The sequence below is a fragment of the Schistocerca piceifrons genome, chromosome 2 (assembly GCF_021461385.2).
Source record: "Schistocerca piceifrons isolate TAMUIC-IGC-003096 chromosome 2, iqSchPice1.1, whole genome shotgun sequence".
Classification (NCBI taxonomy): domain Eukaryota; kingdom Metazoa; phylum Arthropoda; class Insecta; order Orthoptera; family Acrididae; genus Schistocerca; species Schistocerca piceifrons.
The window spans coordinates 810,926,205-810,945,906 of record NC_060139.1 but is presented as its reverse complement, the minus strand read 5'-3'; the positions used below and the strand labels follow the sequence as shown (position 1 = coordinate 810,945,906).

Sequence of the window (19,702 nt, the reverse complement as noted above, 5' to 3'; positions counted from 1 at the left end):
CATCAGTATGACTATAGTCGACATTCTTGTGTAGAATTAAGAATGTTTCAACTGTTATGAATTACTGAATCTAGTGGACAATCTGTAGTTCAGGACCCCTCACTGTCATTTAGGCAAAATAATGCATTTAATTTGTTATTCTTGGTCTCATATTGGATTTATTATGGGGTAAACCAGTCCAATTAGAATTTATTTTAGTTGAAGACATCCATCCTTGTGGTACATAGCTCAGATAGTTATGCAGAGCTGCAGGATTTGAACAGTACGTACAAGCATGGAGAGCTACATCAAAGTACTTGCGAATGACAAAAAAAACTGTAAATAGTAGTTGCAGTAACTGAAAGAAAACTCTACATTTGTTCATAAAAAGTACAAGAAGACAAATTACTGTCATGTAGATTTATTATACGCAACATGTAAAAATATTTACAGGTTAATTACATGAAAATTAAAATCTGTTGTGTATTCCTTAACTTTTGTCAAAATTAATAAACCGCTCTGCTGACAGCACAGAACGTTCCAAAAACTATATGGGTGAAGTGAATAGAACTTGTTTCCTGCTTTTCCTTAATTAGCAGCCATACATTTCAGTCAAGCAATTTGCACCAGATTACAAATAATGAACAAACTAACTAATTGTAAAGAGTAATTACGAAATTAGCCTACGGACTAACAGTGATTTCCTCCACAAAATTTACTATAATTATAGAAACAAATCTCCCGAACACAGCTGAAACTGAATGATCCAGTAGACGGATTTCCCACACCAGGTTTCCCCTACATTTCGGTTTCAAGTGAAATCTTTGTCAGTAGTTCTTCAGACACTTTTCTATACTTATGTCAAGGATTGACATTAAATGTCTACTGGAACGCTGGAATGTACTGTCCTCTTAATGTAAAATAAAGTACCGATGCTTATTTGAGAGAGCTGTAATGACGTCCACTAATGCAGCATGATGTTGCTGTTCTGTACTTATATGTTCCTTGTTGTTTCAGAAAAATCCTCAGCGCACAATACCATTGTTGGACGACAACGGTTTAATTATTGCTGAAAGGTTAGTGCAGACACTATGTCAGAACACGCGGGAGTGATGTAGCACTTGTGAATTCGCTGGCAGATGCTTTCCTTTGTTTAGTTAAAGCGACATTTCACATACTGGAATCTCCAGGAATTGTTCAAATGTATGTTTTAAAATTATTTATTTTCCGGCATAGTTACAACAAGTTAGTACCACGGTCGACTGTCAGTGGCCATCTTAAGCTCATAAGACAGATGCCGTGGTACACTACAACCGCTGAGGAAACCACACTGTATTTGACACTTACTTATTGTGATTAGGTGCAGATTATAGACACAGTTTAGTTATTAGTTTTCAGTTTCTTATGTTTTCCTTGTAAGGTTGGATTTTTCCTCCATGTTTTCATATTTTACTTCCCTTAAGAAATACAACGCTGATTAAGTATTTTCTATTCTAGTGTGTACGAACCCGTAACGCAATAACACCGAGAAATCAGTCACTTCCGAACGAACTTGCTTACTAGACGTCGAGCATTGAATTCCCACTATAATGTTTGCCCGTTACATTTCTCTTCAGAACTAATTTCATTATTCGTTGATTTGTCACAGTGTCCTATCAACCGATCACACCTTTAACTCGTGTTTTGATATAAATTCCTTCTCTCCAGTTTGATCTAGTACCTCTCAATAAGTTTCTTCTGTAGCATCACATTTCTAAAGCTTTTACTCTCTTCCTGTCACCGCTGCTTACCTCCCAGTTTCACCGTCATGAATGGGAAGATTACTGTTGATAGGCCAACTAAACTAAATGTTTTCTAAAATCCTCGGATGTTGTGATAAAAGTATTATTTTCGGTACAACTTGAACGTTATGTTTTCCATTTTACTACAATAGACACAGAAGTCCTAAATATCGCCAAAAGAAAAATTTGAAAAACAAAATCATTTTCTATCGGTTCATTCAAGGGAACACTTTTCTTTCAGTGGACCAGGCACTTTCCATGAATGGCCTGCAGTATAATAGCTGTTAAATACTACACACATCTAAATAAGTATCAACTTTTTTCTAATTAGACGTTTGTTGTTGGCGTCTGAAACAGAATAACATGTTTACCATCCAATGGGCTCGCACCATTGAAGATATCTCATAGAGGTATTTTGTAACAAAATCCAGAACTGCACAGAAAGACGATTAACAACAGCACCAAACCACAAAACAGCTTGTGACATAACAGTCCTAAACCCACACCACGCTGTAATACCATACAGAATGAGAGCGACAGTTAATGGCATGTGAACGTAGGCACAAAATTTGTATATCTTAAAACACGATTAACCAAGATTACAACAAAATAATAAAACACTATGCAACTTTCGTAGATGGCTGACGATGCTAATCTAGCCGATCTGAATCCATCACGATAAAAACACTAAAATACTATAGGAGCAATCTGGATTTTGTCACATAGTTTCTCCAAGAGAATAAAATGTGGCTTACAGCAAAAATGTAGCCTTCGGAAAAAAATAATAAATCAATAAAAAATGCTAAGTATCGAAGCACTTACGAACCACTAGAAAACGTATAATGGAAACCACTACTTAAATTTTGTTCATAGTGGCCTACTCAGGCTTAGGACTAAAGAAAATTAGAGGTGGCTCATTCAAAGAATATCGCTCTGTATCGCTTAATAACACCTGCTCTCTGTCCACATCACGTAACTTTACATGTCTGCGGAAATACACTCCTGGAAATTGAAATAAGAACACCGTGAATTCATTGTCCCAGGAAGGGGAAACTTTATTGACACATTCCTGGGGTCAGATACATCACATGATCACACTGACAGAACCACAGGCACATAGACACAGGCAACAGAGCATGCACAATGTCGGCACTAGTACAGTGTTTATCCACCTTTCGCAGCAATGCAGGCTGCTATTCTCCCATGGAGACGATCGTAGAGATGCTGGATGTAGTCCTGTGGAACGGCTTGCCATGCCATTTCCACCTGGCGCCTCAGTTGGACCAGCGTTCGTGCTGGACGTGCAGACCGCGTGAGACGACGCTTCATCCAATTCCAAACATGCTCAATGGGGGACAGATCCGGAGATCTTGCTGGCCAGGGTAGTTGACTTACACCTTCTAGAGCACGTTGGGTGGCACGGGATACATGCGGACGTGCATTGTCCTGTTGGAACAGCAAGTTCCCTTGCCGGTCTAGGAATGGTATAACGATGGGTTCGATGACGGTTTGGATGTACCGTGCACTATTCAGTGTCCCCTCGACGATCACCAGTGGTGTACGGCTAGTGTAGGAGATCGCTCCCTACACCATGATGCCGGGTGTTGGCCCTGTGTGCCTCGGTCGTATGCAGTCCTGATTGTGACGCTCACCTGCACGGCGCCAAACACGCATACGACCATCATTGGCACCAAGGCAGAAGCGACTCTCATCGCTGAAGACGACACGTCTCCATTCGTCCCTCCATTCACCCCTGTCGCGACACCACTGGAGGCGGGCTGCACGATGTTGGGGCGTGAGCGGAAGACGGCCTAACGGTATGCGGGACCGTAGCCCAGCTTCATGGAGACGGTTGCGAATGGTCCTCGCCGATACCCCAGGAGCAACAGTGTTCCTAATTTGCTGGGACGTGGCGGTGCGGTCCCCTACGGCACTGCGTAGGATCCTACGGTCTTGGCGTGCATCCGTGCGTCGCTGAGGTCCGGTCCCAGGTCGACGGGCACGTGCACCTTCCGCCGACCACTGGCGGTAACATCGATGTACTGTGGAGACCTCACGCCCCACGTGTTGAGCAATTCGGCGGTACGTCCACCCGGCCTCCCGCATGCCCACTATACGCCCTCGCTCAAAGTCCGTCAACTGCACATACGGTTCACGTCCACGCTGTCACGGCATGCTACCAGTGTTAAAGACTGCGATGGAGCTCCGTATGCCACGGCAAACTGGCTGACACTGACGGCGGCGGTGCACAAATGCTGCGCAGCTAGCGCCATTCGACGGCCAACACCGCGGTTCCTGGTGTGTCCGCTGTGCCGTGCGTGTGATCATTGCTTGTACAGCCCTCTCGCAGTGTCCGGAGCAAGTATGGTGGGTCTGACACACCAGTGTCAATGTGTTCTTTTTTCCATTTCCAGGAGTGTGTAATCACCGGTACCATTTCCCTACCACGTTACAATTACTGATAGTAGTCAACTAAAAGAACATAGTAAAAATCTTACATTTTTCTCTATTACTTTGTGTCTTCGTTGAACAACTCACTACTAAGATGGCGAATCTTTGGCAACACATAGTACACTTAATGACAGTTAGAAAGCAGTTATTGTCAATATCCGCAGAGAAATCGAGCCGGACCATCAGTGGAACCAGCTCATCAATAGCAACTTTCCCCTATGGCTACACTGCAGAAAAATACTTTCAGAAAGGACTTCCAAACACTTAAAATTTCGAATTTTATTTTGCTTTTATTCTGCCTAATGTTAGCTACATTGTTTTCCCAGTACCATTGAGTTCCTTTCTTGTTCACCACAATCTGAAAGTTTCTCTTAACCGACTTAATGTTCATGAAACTTAATGCATAATACTAGGAGCATCAATGAAAGTGGCGTACAAAGGAATATCCCACCCCCCCCCCCCACCCAAAAAAAAATACAAGAAATAGACGGAACAACATTGCCGAGAGTGGCTACTGTGTAGTACGCATTTTTGCTGCTAGGAGTGTACAGTGCAACTCATTGCCAGTTCAGTACCGCCTGGATTGCCGACCCGGCATTTCCTGTTCATCTGAATTGATTCTTTTTGCCTGCGCTGTTTTGTTATTGTTTCGTTTTTCGTGATGGTAAGTTTAAGTGAACAATATGCGGCTGTGGAATTTTGTTTTCTACTCGGTAAACACACTGATGAAACTCTTTTAACGTTGAAAACAGCTTAACAAGATGACGCTATGGGGAAAACTCAAGTGTACGAGTAGTTTGCTCGGTTTTAAAATGGAGACATGTCAATTCATAACAAACCTCAATATGGATGTCCATCAACTGCCCTATTCGATGAAAATATTGAAAAAAATCGAGTGCCTGTGTTTACAGATCGTCGACAGACAAGTGATCAACTGTCAGAGATATGTGGGTTATCATGGAGCTCGTTCAGCGAATTTTAACGGAAGATTTGGGAATGAAAAGGGCTGCTGCCAAGTTTGTTCCTCGGTTTCTGACTTACAATCAAAAGGGACGTCGAGTTGAAACGTGTCATGCTTTGAAACAACAGTATCAAACTTATGCAGATCTTCTATCAAAGGTCATTACTGGTAATGAGTCATGGTGCTGTAGCTATGACCCAGAAACAAAGCAACAGTCAAGCCAACAGAAGACGTCATCGCCACCCCGCAAAAAAAAAAAAAAAAGTCAAATCAAGTATCGAAACAATGCTGATTTGCTTTTTTTATGCCAAGGGCGTAGTTCATTCAGAGTTTGTTACCCGGGTCGAACCGTCAATCAGACCTTTATTTGGAAATTTTAAAAAAATTGCACAACTGTGTTCGTCAAAAAAGACATTATTTGTGACAGACAGGAGAATGGTTCTTCCATCACGGCAAGGCACCTGGTCACACAGTCATCTCTGTTACGCAATTTTTGGCTGAAAATGGCATCCGCTGCCACAAGCACCTTACTCGCCTAACCTGGCTCCGTACGCCGTTTTCTTATTTACACTTACGAGATGCAACATGAAAGGATACCTATTTGACAACACTGAAGGAGTCAAGATAATAGCTGGAGTCCACCCAAAATCATCCTGCAGACATTTGTTTAAGGATCTAGGGTCATTCACAGTAGCTTCTCAGTATATATACTCTCTTATGAAATTTGTTATTAACAACCAAACCCAATTCAAAAGTAATAGCAGTGTGCATAACTACAATACTGGGAGAAAGGATGATCTTTACTATTCAAGATGAAATCTAACTTTGGCACAGAAAGGGGTGAATTATACTGCCACTAAAGTCTTTGGTCACTTACCAAATAGTATCAAAAGTCTGACAGATAACCAACAAGTATTTAAGAAGAAATTAAAAGAATTTCTGAATGACAACTCCTTCTACTCCATAGAGGAATTTTTAGATATAAATTAAGAAAAAACAAACAAACAAAAAAATTATAAAAAAATAAAAAATAAAAAACACAAAAAAAGTTGTTATATTAACTTAAGTATGTTGTTAAATTAACTTAATTATGTCATGTAGTGGAGAATTTGACTCGTTCAACATCATTACGAAATTTCGTATTCATGATCCATGGAACTAGTATTAATCTAATCTAATGTAAGAAAAAACGAGGGAGGAACTGTCAGCCGTTTCTAAAAATGACTCCACAAAATGTTTCGAACAGTGAAAACAACGGTGGGACAAATGTATTAGTTGTAATGGAGAGTATTTTGAAGGGGATAAGGTATTTTGTAAGCAATATGAAAATATAAAGCATTTTAAAAATAATTTCGGATTTTTTGGGTACCCCTCGCATCTGCTGTATCACCCTGCACCATATTTAACAGTCATAATCTTTCACACTTACATTATATTTAGGATATGAGGTTTATTTGTTAAAGTTAAGCTTTAATTTCCATAAAGTTGTTAGTATCTCACACATTGTTCATCTACTAAAAATTAGTGTACCTCTTTATATCTGTTCTTTGTACCTGTAATTCACTGTTTAATGAAGAGCTTTAATAACTCTGCCTATGGATTGCACGTATAACTGATTAACGTGCAATATGTTATTATCCAGATTTTCAAAATTTTTCCCGCTTTATTGACCATTCAGAAGATTCGGAACATCCTCTGTTTTTCCTGTAGTTGATTAGGAGATAATCACCCATTGTAGCATGTTTTAAAAGTAAAACTGTGCTCGTTTGTCTGTTAGAAAACATTCCGTAACTCAGGTAAAGTACCGAGTTCTCGGCCTGACAGGCCAATCGGTCCCGGCCGACCGCTGTGTCATACTCTGCCAGTTGCGTCATCGGATGCGGAATGGACGGGACAAGTGACTAAAATTAGGAAGTGCCGCAGCGTGTGGCTGGTACTTGGCTCAAATTAGAAATCAGTCCGTGACGTCCCTTCCTCGCTACTTTTGGGACGCCATATTGGATTCACCATATTTTTATGTTGTTTCAGTATTGCACTTTTGCAGGTTATCCCGTTTCAAGGCATCAGCACGTTGAAGTTTCATCAGAAATATGTCATTCCAGGTACCTTTTGTTGTAATTTCAGCTAATGACACATCGCCCGTAAAAGTCCTTTGATGATTTTGGCATGGGCAGTATTAGTACTCGAAACTCTGTAGTATCATTGCGGCCAATGGTAAAAGACATTTAGTTGCACAGTGGCTCAAATGGTTCAAATGCCTCTGAGCACTATGGGACATCAGTCCCCTAGAACTTAGAACTACTTAAACCTAACTAACCTAAGGACATCACACACATCCATGCCCGAGGCGGGATTCGAACCAGCGACCGTAGCGGTCGCGCGGTTCCAGACTGAAGCGCCTAGAACCGCTCGGCCACCAGTGGCCGGCGTTGCAGAGTGGAAGGAAGTAGTTTCGCATCCAGCTATATGCTAATTTTCTGTTCATATATGCGTTCGTAATATCTGAGTTTGTAATATTTGTCCCGCAATATTCGATATTATTTACATGTACCAGTGTACTCTCTCAGTAATGTGTTTCTTTGACTTCGTGATATCAGTCTGATTAAAAAACGAAAGATGGAATGCTGTGAGTGAAATAAATAGCAATGCACTTCGATTCTTCCTTCTTACAAAAGTTTGACGGTTTATTACGATTATGTGGCGATATCCGAGGGTGTGGTTAGGCAGGGGTGTACTGCTTAAATTGCTGTGAAAGAAACGAGCAGCAGTGATATTTATATCTTGCTTGTGACAATATCGTACTGTTTATTCGAAATACGACTCAATTTTTGAGAATGTTCAAATGGTTCAAATGGCCCTGAGCACTATACGACTTAACTTTGGTGGTCATCAGTCGCCTAGAACTTAGAAGTAATTAAATCTAACTAACCTAAGGACATCACACACATCCATGCCCGAGGCAGGATTCGAACTTGCGACCGTAGCGGTCGCTCGGCTCCAGACTGTAGCGCCTAGAATCGCACGGCCACTCCAGCCGGCTTTTGAGAGTGTTGCTAGGCACAAACATACGAGCTTAAATTGCTGCGAATGAAACAAACACCAGTCAAATTTATAGTCTTGCGTTTCACAAATATTTAACTGCGATCGAATCCTTAGCAACTATTTCGTAAATTTGACGATCATACCACTCAGCTTGTAAGAGACGTGACGTAACCTATTTCCGATTTCGGATGCACCGAGTGACGTGACCTATCTCCGATTCAGCCGAATGCCTGACACACGTCGTGGTACTTCTGCATCATAGTAATTTGCGTGGAGGAGCAAGTGATCAGCACACCCCTCTCCCACTGATTGTCGGGGTTCTTGTCTTGGAAACGCTAGTAATCGGTCAAGCAGCTCCTCAGTTGGCCTCAAAAGGCTGAGTGCAGCGTGTACCAGGCTCCCATCCCCCACCATTGTGAAATCCTTGACAGTACCGGGAGTAGAACTCGGATCCCCTGCGTGGCAGTCAGCCTCGCTGACCACTCAGGTACAAAGGCGGACGCTACTCCGTAGTATATTGCACAAAATTATTTTTTTTATATTCACTCTTATAAATGGTTTTGTGTGGCTTGCTATGACGTACCTTCCTGTGCCAGTCTGTTATATTCAGAGTAGCACTTACACTCAACGTTCTCACTTATTTGTTATATATATTCCGATCTCTGTCTTCCCATAAAGTTTTTGCCCTCTGATATCACGGAAGTTATTTCCTGATCTGTTCTTTCACGCTGTCCATTGTTGTAGCCTGTGTTCTTTATACATTCCTTTTTGGAGATCTCATTTCTTATCTAATTATTCAAATGAGTATTCGTGATCTTTCTGTAAGACTACACTTAAAAGGTACAATTCTTGTCTTTTTTTCGTTTTCCCATAGTCAGTTATACGTTGTGCTCCAGATGTTCATTCTCATAAATTTCTTTCACAAACTGAAGCCTAGCTTTCGGTTGAAAGTGGTCCTGTGCACGTGTATACGTCACAGACTGACCTGCAAGGTACTTCCTGTTTTAATGACAAATCATTTTCATGTTAAGACCGGCTAGGACGTCTACATTGCTTTCTTTCGGTAGAATTTTGCAGTTTCCATAATGATGATGTAGAAGTGCTACAGTATTTCGATCGGCATGTTTGTGTGAAACATCTTTTTCCGATTTTGAAACAAAAAAGTTACGATTGCGGTTTGTCCCAGATAACGATTATCTTACGTCTACAGTGTACCAAAAGTAATTAAACAGCACTGAAATTTTGTTTTAATGTGATCAATGATGTTGAAAATGTCCTGTGTAAAACAAAGTCGTCCGCAGTGCGGCTGCACTACCATTTAAATGAGACGTGTTTGCTGTTTACCCCTCGTCCTCTCCTCATGGTCAGACAGTGTGGCGTTGTGGTTGGAGAAATGTACAGCGAGGTTGAGGTCTTTGGAACTCGTGTCCAGGCATGACCAGCAAGCCGAAATCTTGGCCACCCCTGGTTTAGATAGAATTTCATATTATTTGCATAATGTTACACTTCGTATCTTGGTCAAATGTTTATTCTATTGTGCCATGTTGTAGGCCAATAATCGGTGTATTCAGTGATATTGATTGGCGAGACAAACTGGTAATTCAGTCGTAGCAAGAATTAACTAGGTCACGTGACTAGGTACAAAAACATTCCAATTCAAGGTAGCGCATGTTGTTACTTCGCTCTGAGCGTGATAAGTGATCACGGAAAATACCTTCATGGGAAGGTGCGACAACTTGCTGTTAAAGTCATTAATTTGGTTGACAATGAGAACGAAAAAGGTGTTTTAGGTGATGGAATGTGTAAGCAGATGTTGATATGCAAAAGTTAAGTCAGTGAAGAAGGGACAGGATGGTAACCGGTTTCATTACATTTTCAGTGTCCTTGTCAATCAAAAATTTTATCTTTCAGTTGTCATCAGACACGTCTTCGTTGTGATTCGCGATCTTTCAAATATTCTAATGTCGTTAGACTAAATGGTAATACCATGACAACGCAAATAGGGAGATATGTGATATAATGGTAAATATTTTTGGGTAGTATTACCGGGGTCCCACATTCAATTCACAGCGACCGCTTCAAATTTTTCTGGTGGCAAGATCGGGAAGTAAAGCTGCACCAGACAAGACAGCAAAAGAATCAGGGGAGTGGAGTTGGACTCGCAAAATGCACAGATTAAATATTTCATTGTTGATAGTAGTAGTAGTAGTAGTAGTGGTAGTAGTAGTAGTGGTAGTAGTAGTAGCTCCATTCGTCCATAGATCCCTTTTTACAAGGATATAGGTCATGTCAAAGTATTTATAAGTTTAGACCAATTTAAAATAAGCTAATTCGCATACACATACATTTACAGACTTCTACTTAGAGACAATCATTAGATTTACTCCTGATATACAATACTTTTTTTTTTTACAAATAACGTATGAAGTAATGTAAAGCCACGCTGTTCACTCATATCCCAATACCATTCACTGCACACACCATACACACATTGTTTCATAACACTTCACTCACTACACACACACACACACACACACACACACACACACACACACAGGTGATCTCTGGGTCATTTTCTGAACCGCAACTTCCCATTTGCTATCCTGAAAAAGTGAATCAGCATCCCTTTACAACGAGTGAGATGTTGAGCTCAGAAGGAGGAAGAGGTGTTAGTATTGCGCTATGGAAATGGAAATGAGCGTTTGGCATCATTGGCCGGGAGGCCCCTTGCAGGGCAGGTCCGGCCACCTTGGTGCAGGTCTTATTACATTCGACGCCACATTGGGCGACCTGCGCGCCGGATGGGGCTGAAATGATGATGAAGACGACACAACATCCAGTCCCCGAGGGAGAAAATCTCCGAGCCAGTCGGGAATCGAACCTGGGGCCGTAGGACGGTAATCCGTCACGCTGACCACTCAGCTATCGGGACAGACAGTATTGTGCTAAGCATAATTTGGTGATACGTTTTTCTAAAAAAGGAAAAAAGAAGGAAAAATACATAATGTGAAGGTGTTATGTGGAATGTCGGATGTTTTATAATCATCATTATTATTTATTTGTACAACATTTTTTTACCAAACCCCTACTTTGTTTTATCTAAGTAATCCTTCAATGTATAAAGTGTATTGGATAACAGATACTTTTTAGCTGCCTTTTTAAATAAATGTATTTTTGTAATTTCTTTAATCTCCTTTGATAATTTATTGCACACTTTTATTCCTTGGTAGAACATGCTGTTTTCAGTTTTATGTTTATTTTTTCTTGGTAAATGTAAGTTGAGCCTAGCTCTTCTTCCATGGTCATGGACAAAGCTGTCTGTGCAGTAATTACCGATGTTATGTTTGATGTGTACAACTGACTGGTAAATGTATTCACATGGAGCAATTAAAATCCCATTGTTTTGAACAGATCTTTAAAATGAGCTAGACTACTATTTTTGGTTATTATTTTTATGGCTCTTTTCTGCAGTCTGAAAATTGTGTTCATTTTTTATGCATGTTCCCCAAAAAAGAATGCCATAGATAAGAATGGAGTGTACATATGAATATGTATGTTACTGAAAGACACTGCATGTTACACACTGATGACAGGGTTCAAAGGGCATAACATGCTGATGACATTCTGTTTGCAAGTTCCTTTGTGTGTTCACACCACTTCAACTAAGAATCAATATTCATTTCTACAAACTTTGCATTTGTTACACAGTCTATAGAGGTGCCATCTACATTTAATTTAACATTGTTATTTTCCCTCTTCAATCTGAAATTCATGGCATTAGTTTTCTTTATATTCAATATCACTTTAGTGCTTATTGGCCAATCGTAAACTTCCTTGAGAGTTTCATTTGCTTTCTCTACAACAAGTTCTCTTGTTCTCTCAGTGACAATAATATTGCTGTCATCATGGAAGAGAATTTTTTTTACCATGAGTAACACTACTGGGAAAGTCATTGATGTGTATCAGGAATAGTATATGCTACCTTGTGGAACCCCTACATTAATGTATTTTGGTTCTGATAAGTTTTTTACTAGCTGTTTAGATCTATTTGAAGTATGTGTTATCTCTAGTCTTTGTACCCTATATGCTGCATATGATCGAAACCAGTCATTAGCTACTGCTCTTATTGTAATGGTTCTAATTTATTTAATAGTTCTTGTGGTCTGGTGTGTCAAAGGCCTTAGAAAGATAAAAAATATGCCTGTGACACACTCATCTTTGTCAAGAGCATCAAATACAACTTTTGTGGATTCTACTATGGCTGACTCCGTATTTTTTCCACTTTGGAAACTAAAATGTGATTCACTTAAAAGATTGTATTTATTCAGGTAATTCATTAATCTGTATTTCGTATTAGACTGGTGACAGCAGCGAAATTGGCTGGTAATTTTCTATGTCTTCTGCATTACCTTTCTCAAGAAAAGGTACGACTCTTGTCTGTTTTAACTTCCTTGGAAATGTCCCTGATGTCAAGGATTCATTTATTACGTTTGTTAAGGGGCCTTTTTATAATCTCTATGCATTGTTTCAGTACACAGTTGGTATTTCATCAAGCCTCATATATTATTTTTTTAGTTTTTGAACAGTTTTATTGACTTCATTCTCTGTGGCTAGAAGTAACATCACTGTATTTAGTGCAACGTTATTTACAGGTGTTATATTTGTTCTGGGGAATTTTTGATTTAACTTGAAAAATGGTCGTTTATATAGTTTCCTAAGTGTTGTGGATCATTTATTACCTTATCCCCATCCCTTAGCAGTATGTTATTCAGTGTATATTTGTCTCTCCCCGTGTCCTTTTTCATAACATCCCAGACTGCTTTCCTTTTATTATCTGCATTATATATTATTTTGTCATTAAATGATTTTTTTGCTGCAAACAACACCTTTCTGTAGATCTTTTTGTATCTATGATAAAAATTTAAGAATTCTGGATCATTGCGACTCTTTATCTTGGAACTGAGTTATTTAAGTGTTTGGGAGGACTTGTTAATACCTGCTGTTATCGATCTGTTGTTGTGAGATGTTGATACAGACATGCATACTTTTGGAAATGGCTTTTCAAACTTCAATTTAAACAATGTGGAGAATTAGGAGAGAACTTCATATTCACTTCATCCCAGCTTTGTTTTGCTAGTCCTTTTGAAAAATCTTTTATTTTGATTTCTGATGGATGTCGTTTGTAGGCTTATAGTATAGGGAATGATTCGATGCCTGATTTTACTCTTGTTGTTTGACAGAGATGGTCTGATGGTCCGAGATCTTTTTATAGCTACATCACATTTTACACTGACCATATTTGTGGCCACATGGCCAATTACTGATGCAGACATTGTAGTAACCCTTGTTGCACTATTGACTAATAGGGACATGCCAAAAAATTTGAAGGATATTTGTGAGGGTGTTGCTGGATTCATTTATGATATTAGTGTTGATGTTAATGTCCCAACACAGAATTATGTAGACCTTTGTACTTGACACTTCATCTAGAACTTCTGTTAATTTATCGAAAAAAGTGTCCACACTACTACTAAGAGATCTATGCACACACAAAATGTCTAATTTCTTGGTGACATAACGCCCTGTCAACTCAATATGCGATATTTCAAAGAGTTTGTTCAAATGGTTCAAATGCTCTGACCACTATGGGAGTTAACATCTGCGGTCATCAGTCCCCTAGACATAGAACTACTTAAACCTAACTACCCTAAGGGTTAGAACTACTGAAACCTAACCAACCAAAGGACATCACACACATACATGCCCTACGCACGATTCGAACCTGCGATCGTAGCAGACGCGCGGTTCTGAACTAAAGCGCCTAGAACCGCTCGGCCACCGCGGCCGGCGACACGAGGTTGGTTGTATGTAAACAAAAACGATTCAAAAGTCTTACGTGCGGTTGTTGTTGTTTTTGTACTGATTTAGAGATACAATGACAGAAGAATGAATTAGTAATTACTTTGCTTTTAGGGAATTTACGTTATGAAGCGTGTTTGGTCAAGCTTTTATACGTTTATGACTCGGGAAATGTAGGCCTAATCGCGTCTAATTATTAAACAATACGAAATGTGCTAGTTAAATACAATTTAGAAACGTTTAATTACACTTTTATTGCGACAATAGATACTGATGTAACTGTGTTTATGTCACGATCATCGGGACTTCCGATAACACGAAGTTTTTTCAAGAACAAGCTCTCCTGGGACGATAATATTCAGTTGTGTGACAAGAACGGACACTACAGCAAGTATACGAAGCAAAGGAAATTTAAATTTGACACTATTTCCTCTTAAATAAATTATTTTAGCGGACGATGAAAATGCCTGTGATCTCACTCGGCGGTCATCTTAATCCATATCTGTACTATGTCTGTATCTATAATTATATAGATTAACGTATTGTTTGAGAGCAGTTTCTGGGAAATTATGAACAATAAAAAAGAAAACCTTCTTTGTAAAAACTTCACAGCTTACATAGTACGGAAGTGGACTTAGAGTCTAGCAAAGAAACTTTGAGAAGAAAAATCATTCCATCTATGGAATCTGATTTTAAAAGTTCGTGAATAAACGAATCATTAATTGTTTTTCATACTCACTGCACTGTGAATAAAAGTTGAGCAGTGACGGTGTCTGACGAGTACTGTCAAACAGCAGTGACAGACAACGTCTAATTTTTCTGAATGCAGAGTTTGATTTCGTTGCCATTTCTCCTCTATGTGTACAACAGGGAACTTTCTGAATATCATGTAGAAATGGACAGAAAAAACTAAAAATACGTAGACAAGGAATCTCGAAATTTTTTACATGAATCAACGACAACCAGGCTTTACACTTTATTTTATTGCGAAAAATTTACAAGAAAATGTTTGCCTACCTACTGCCTCCTTGCAGTCTGGAACAAAATCCTATACAACGGATCTGCAAACTTGCAAAGAATACGACCTGTGGTCATAACATGTCAAACATTTCACTCCCTAACTCGAACAAATAACGTCTTTTGCTGGTAAGAAATAAATATCATTTGTTACTTTACCTGATGCATTTTGACCTAACGCTACTTAGCCGAATTGCACGCCGTTTTAGCTGCTTTTGTAGTCAAGAAGCTTTTCAGCGGCCCACACAAGGCCAAGTGAACGTCTGTGCAAATGTTTTCACGAGATAAAAATTTAAAACACTCGAAGAATTCGAACCCAGGATCAAGAGCATGCAGTCAATTTGCGTTCAGACCTATTTTTTAGCTTTTACAGTCGTTACATCGAAATATATGAAATACACCGTATCACGCTGATAAAGAAGTGTGTGTCATGCATGACTACTGGAGGAAAGATACTTTGACGAACGAGGAAACTGAAAATATAATGAAATCGGTCGGCACAGATACTAACAATGATTCGGCATTATCATTTGCTTTTGAAACAGCAGACGACAAATCAGCAGGGAAATAGTTACATCACTAGTAAAGGTAGTTTTTACAGGTGCCGGCTGCGGAACGTCTTGACCACAAATGTGAGAAATACTGTACGTAGTGTGTGTGTGTGTGTGTGTGTGTGTGTGTGTACGACGCTTATTGATGCATAGCGTGAGACAGCGCTCCACTTGTTACGTACAGGAGTGTACGCTATTGCGGTCTAAGGCGCTGCAATCATGCACTGTTAGGCCGAGTCCTCCCTCGGCCATGGGTGTGAGTGTGTTTGTCCTTGGGAAAATTTAGGTTAAGTAGTGTGTAAGCTTAGGGAGTGATGACCTTAGCAGTTAAGTCCCATAAGATTTCACACACATTAAAAAAATGTACGCTATTGCTACCTCCCGTCCGTCCTTCTCGCACGTAAATAAGACTGTGCTACCACCGGGTTCAGATGACCAGTTCGCTTTGCCTAGTAATAACTATATAACGTTGGATTGTCCTCGTTCACTATTACAACGAATTTAGTTTTCTAAAGAAGTTATTCAACTTTCCCTGTCGGTACACAAGCATGTGGGGCTGAGGCTAAGTGTGTTTCTTGTTCTACACCGCGGTGGCCTGGTCGTCACGCAAGCGCCACAATTAGATAGCCTGCTGTTTGTACCTGCAGGCTTACTGCTAACATGGTGTTGCTGCAGCTGATATGGTGCTATGAGAGCTTGTGCTTTAATTTTAGTAAGTTTCGTTACGACAGAGAATGCGGGTTTTGCAGGTGCATTCCGTCGTTCTTATATTCGGTCCGATGTTGCTGTAGGTTTCAGTTTTATTTATGGGGAATTTTGATGACACAATTCACCATGTACACAGTTTGACAGTTATGATCACTTGGAGTATTATTGTTATTTGGACACTGAATACTGGGTCTTTTATCCGTCCCCATATTTGGGTCTCATACGACGTAATTTATATATTTTGCTGGTGATACGTGGTACTTACTGGAATTAAGGTTAATGTGGAAGGAAGGACCCACCAATATAACTTTCTTTCCACACAACATGTTTATTTAGCAATATGCAAATTGTGTTTTACAGATAATCGAAGCATTTAACCACAAAATTTTCTTTAACAAAATGAGCAAATTTGCAAAATTCTTTTGACCTTAAACCTCAAGTTTAATAAGCTCTTAAACTTTGCAAAGAAATCTGAAGTGCTGTATTGTAAAACAGCAAACAATATTACAATGATTAAAAGACGGTCGGACCGCAGCCCGTCCGTTATCGGGTGAAACAGCGGTGTTTACTACCGCGTTGGACACAGTCTGTCTTATTAGATGCCCTTCTAGAACACATGAAAACTATATAAGGGCGATTGATGACAAGAGTGATTCTGTTACTCAAATCACATGAATTAACTTTTAATTTGAAAGATGTATGTCGAAAGGTTCAGGGTTTAAGATGCACACCTGTGCTTAAAGGTTAAGCAGGTTAGCAAAAAATATGACAATGATAAGGCTTACATCAAAGCAACCAACCTCTTAAATTAAATCGGCAGCCAAAGTGCGACTAGATCCCAACCCGTCGCTTCTGACAATTTTATTTTCACTGAAGCCGAGGCGACAGTTGGGTGCTAACATTTTCAAAGTTAAACTGATTGTCAGTTATTATGACCACTCTGAAGGAATGTCTCAAAACACTACTTGTGAACGCTTATTACAAGAGAACTCACTCGGTCGAACCACAAGATCCAGCTAAAATACACCAATAATGACCCGGTCTTTCAAACACAGAATCGAACAGCTTAGTACAACAGGTTGTTCAGATTATAACTAATGACAGAGAAAAGCAACTGCAATCAAAGAATTGATCGGTTAACAGCTAAATCTAACCACAAGGTCCGTCATTTGTTTAACGGCAAGCTGTGCCTTAGTACAATAGTTTCGGCTGTATTTAAGACCAGGAGCTGATTAGTTAGAACATTAATGATCGGGTACAAACCAGAAAGGAAAGGCCATATAATAGCGGGACAAATTTTCAAACGACAACTAGCGTCTTAGTACAATGCTACTGCCTATATCTACGACGAAAGAGCCGACCGAGTAAGACTCTGAGGGTCGAGTACAAACCAGAAAATAATATGGACGGCAGGTAGATAATGAAACAAATCATCACGAGGATTACAGAATGTTACTCCCTTTTATCAGCAAGCAGTTCCATGGATGCACGATGCATCGCAGCGGTTACTGAGTGGTGCCGATGAAAGCCAGGTAGAAGAGGGCAGCCAGGCCACGAGCGGTCGTCCGACACGAATGTTGCCAACCAGCCGACGGGATGTCGGCCTGCTGCTTATAGTCGACACTGACCTCGGTGAAATAATCCGGTTTCTTCGCTCTGCGCAGGCCCTCCTTGTGCAGCTCGTGGCTTCGGCCGCTCGAACCTCGTGACCACCTCTTGTCGCGACGCTACCGCCAGTCCACAAACTTCGTGCCTCTTTCTCGGGCCAGCAAACCCCGTGTATACCTATCGGCAAGTAAAGACCTTGTAAGGACACAATCCACAAACACCAACTCTTCCTCATATATATTGACAATGGGGCTGCAAGAGGGATAGTCGATACTACACCTGAGCCAGTGGCGCCAGACAGAACAGTCTACTAACTCAATGACGCCATGGCTCAACTGTTATTCTCTACATTAGTAATTGGGGTGAAACGCAGTTTTTCAACAGATATTTCTCCTTTTTTATTCAGGCATCCACTTGAACATGTGATTTAAAGCTACACAACTGCTAAAAAGGACCTTACATTCAGCTGTTTGCCGTTTTCATCCCGAAAAGATGCACTTCCACAGCTGCGGTTGTTTGCAATAACGGTATGTTGGATATTTGAGAAAATTTGAGAAGTTGGCTACGAAGAGGCTGCAGAACAGTCTTCCAATCGTATCAGCACGTGTGTGCACTCCCAAAGATGCGATTGTAACTTGAAATCACAGATATGTGAAGCGCTGGGTAAGATTTTCGAACGAGGCTTGAGGAAAGGGTAAGAGTCGTAAAATTTTCTTCCACCTCATACCGAAGCACAAATACATTCCCGAAGATTTGATACTAATTCAAAACCAACAGTAGGACTGTACTGCTAATTCTGTTGCCTGGTATTTATGCAGTCATTGTGTTACAATTGACTAGCGGTTCTAGGCGCGCAGTCCGGAACCGCGCGACTGCTACGGTCGCAGGTTCGAATCGTGCCTCGGGCATGGATGTGTGTGATGTCCTTAGGTTAGTTAGGTTTAAGTAGTTCTAAGTTCTAGGGGACTGATGACCACAGATGTTAAGTCCCATAGTGCTCAGAGCCATTTGAACCATTTGTTACAATTGAGATAAGTTTTCGAAAACAGCCATAAGTCGCACTTTGTATTTTTCATTGACCAGTTTCGCTTTTCAAATTAACAAGAGGATCATCAGAATATACACTATAAAAGATACAAAATTAGACAATACCGGAAACTTACATTGACATCACGTAAAGTCCTTACTATTCTTCCATTGTGGTGACTTACTTTTCAAGCTGGCCGACAGCATTGAAGATTGCCTTTTCAGTTGGCTGATAGCTCTGAAGATTGATTTCGCTGTACTACAGCACGTAAACTTACGTTTAAAGTGAGTTTAAGGTACAGCAGTAAATGATGACATTGACACTGACAGTGCCATAGATGAAACTCACTGTACAACAGCACTTGCAACGTCCATCGTATAGTCTATCCAAACATAATTTACAACTACAGAAAACGAAAGGTACATTAATCTTTTATGGGTGCGTGTATAAACATCTCAGATATGTACATATCGGCTTATCTTTAAAAAATACGAGTACAATAAATTATAAAAAATACATATTTGAAAATGTCTGTACAAAAATGCATTCAAAACTACTGTTTTTTTTTTAAATTTCTGCTAAGTTGATACGGCAGGTGTTAATAGTCGATCCCCCTGCAGACAATGCCTACTCTGGTACAACTGCGATAGCCTTCGAACTTTAATATCATTTCATCACTTCTGCCATTTGATTCACATATTTTATCATTTGGTATTAC

The 19,702-nt window shown here is 40.0% G+C and overlaps 1 protein-coding gene across 1 annotated transcript in view; it reads left to right on the top strand.

The window, feature by feature from the left end:
• LOC124775886 (glutathione S-transferase D5-like) overlaps window positions 1–19,702 on the top strand; it is a 76,823-nt gene that overhangs the window by 43,324 nt on the left and 13,797 nt on the right. The window contains exon 3 of the mRNA XM_047250719.1: window positions 997–1,055. Coding sequence (XP_047106675.1) covers window positions 997–1,055 — 59 coding nt within the window. The remainder of the gene's footprint in view (window positions 1–996; window positions 1,056–19,702) is intronic.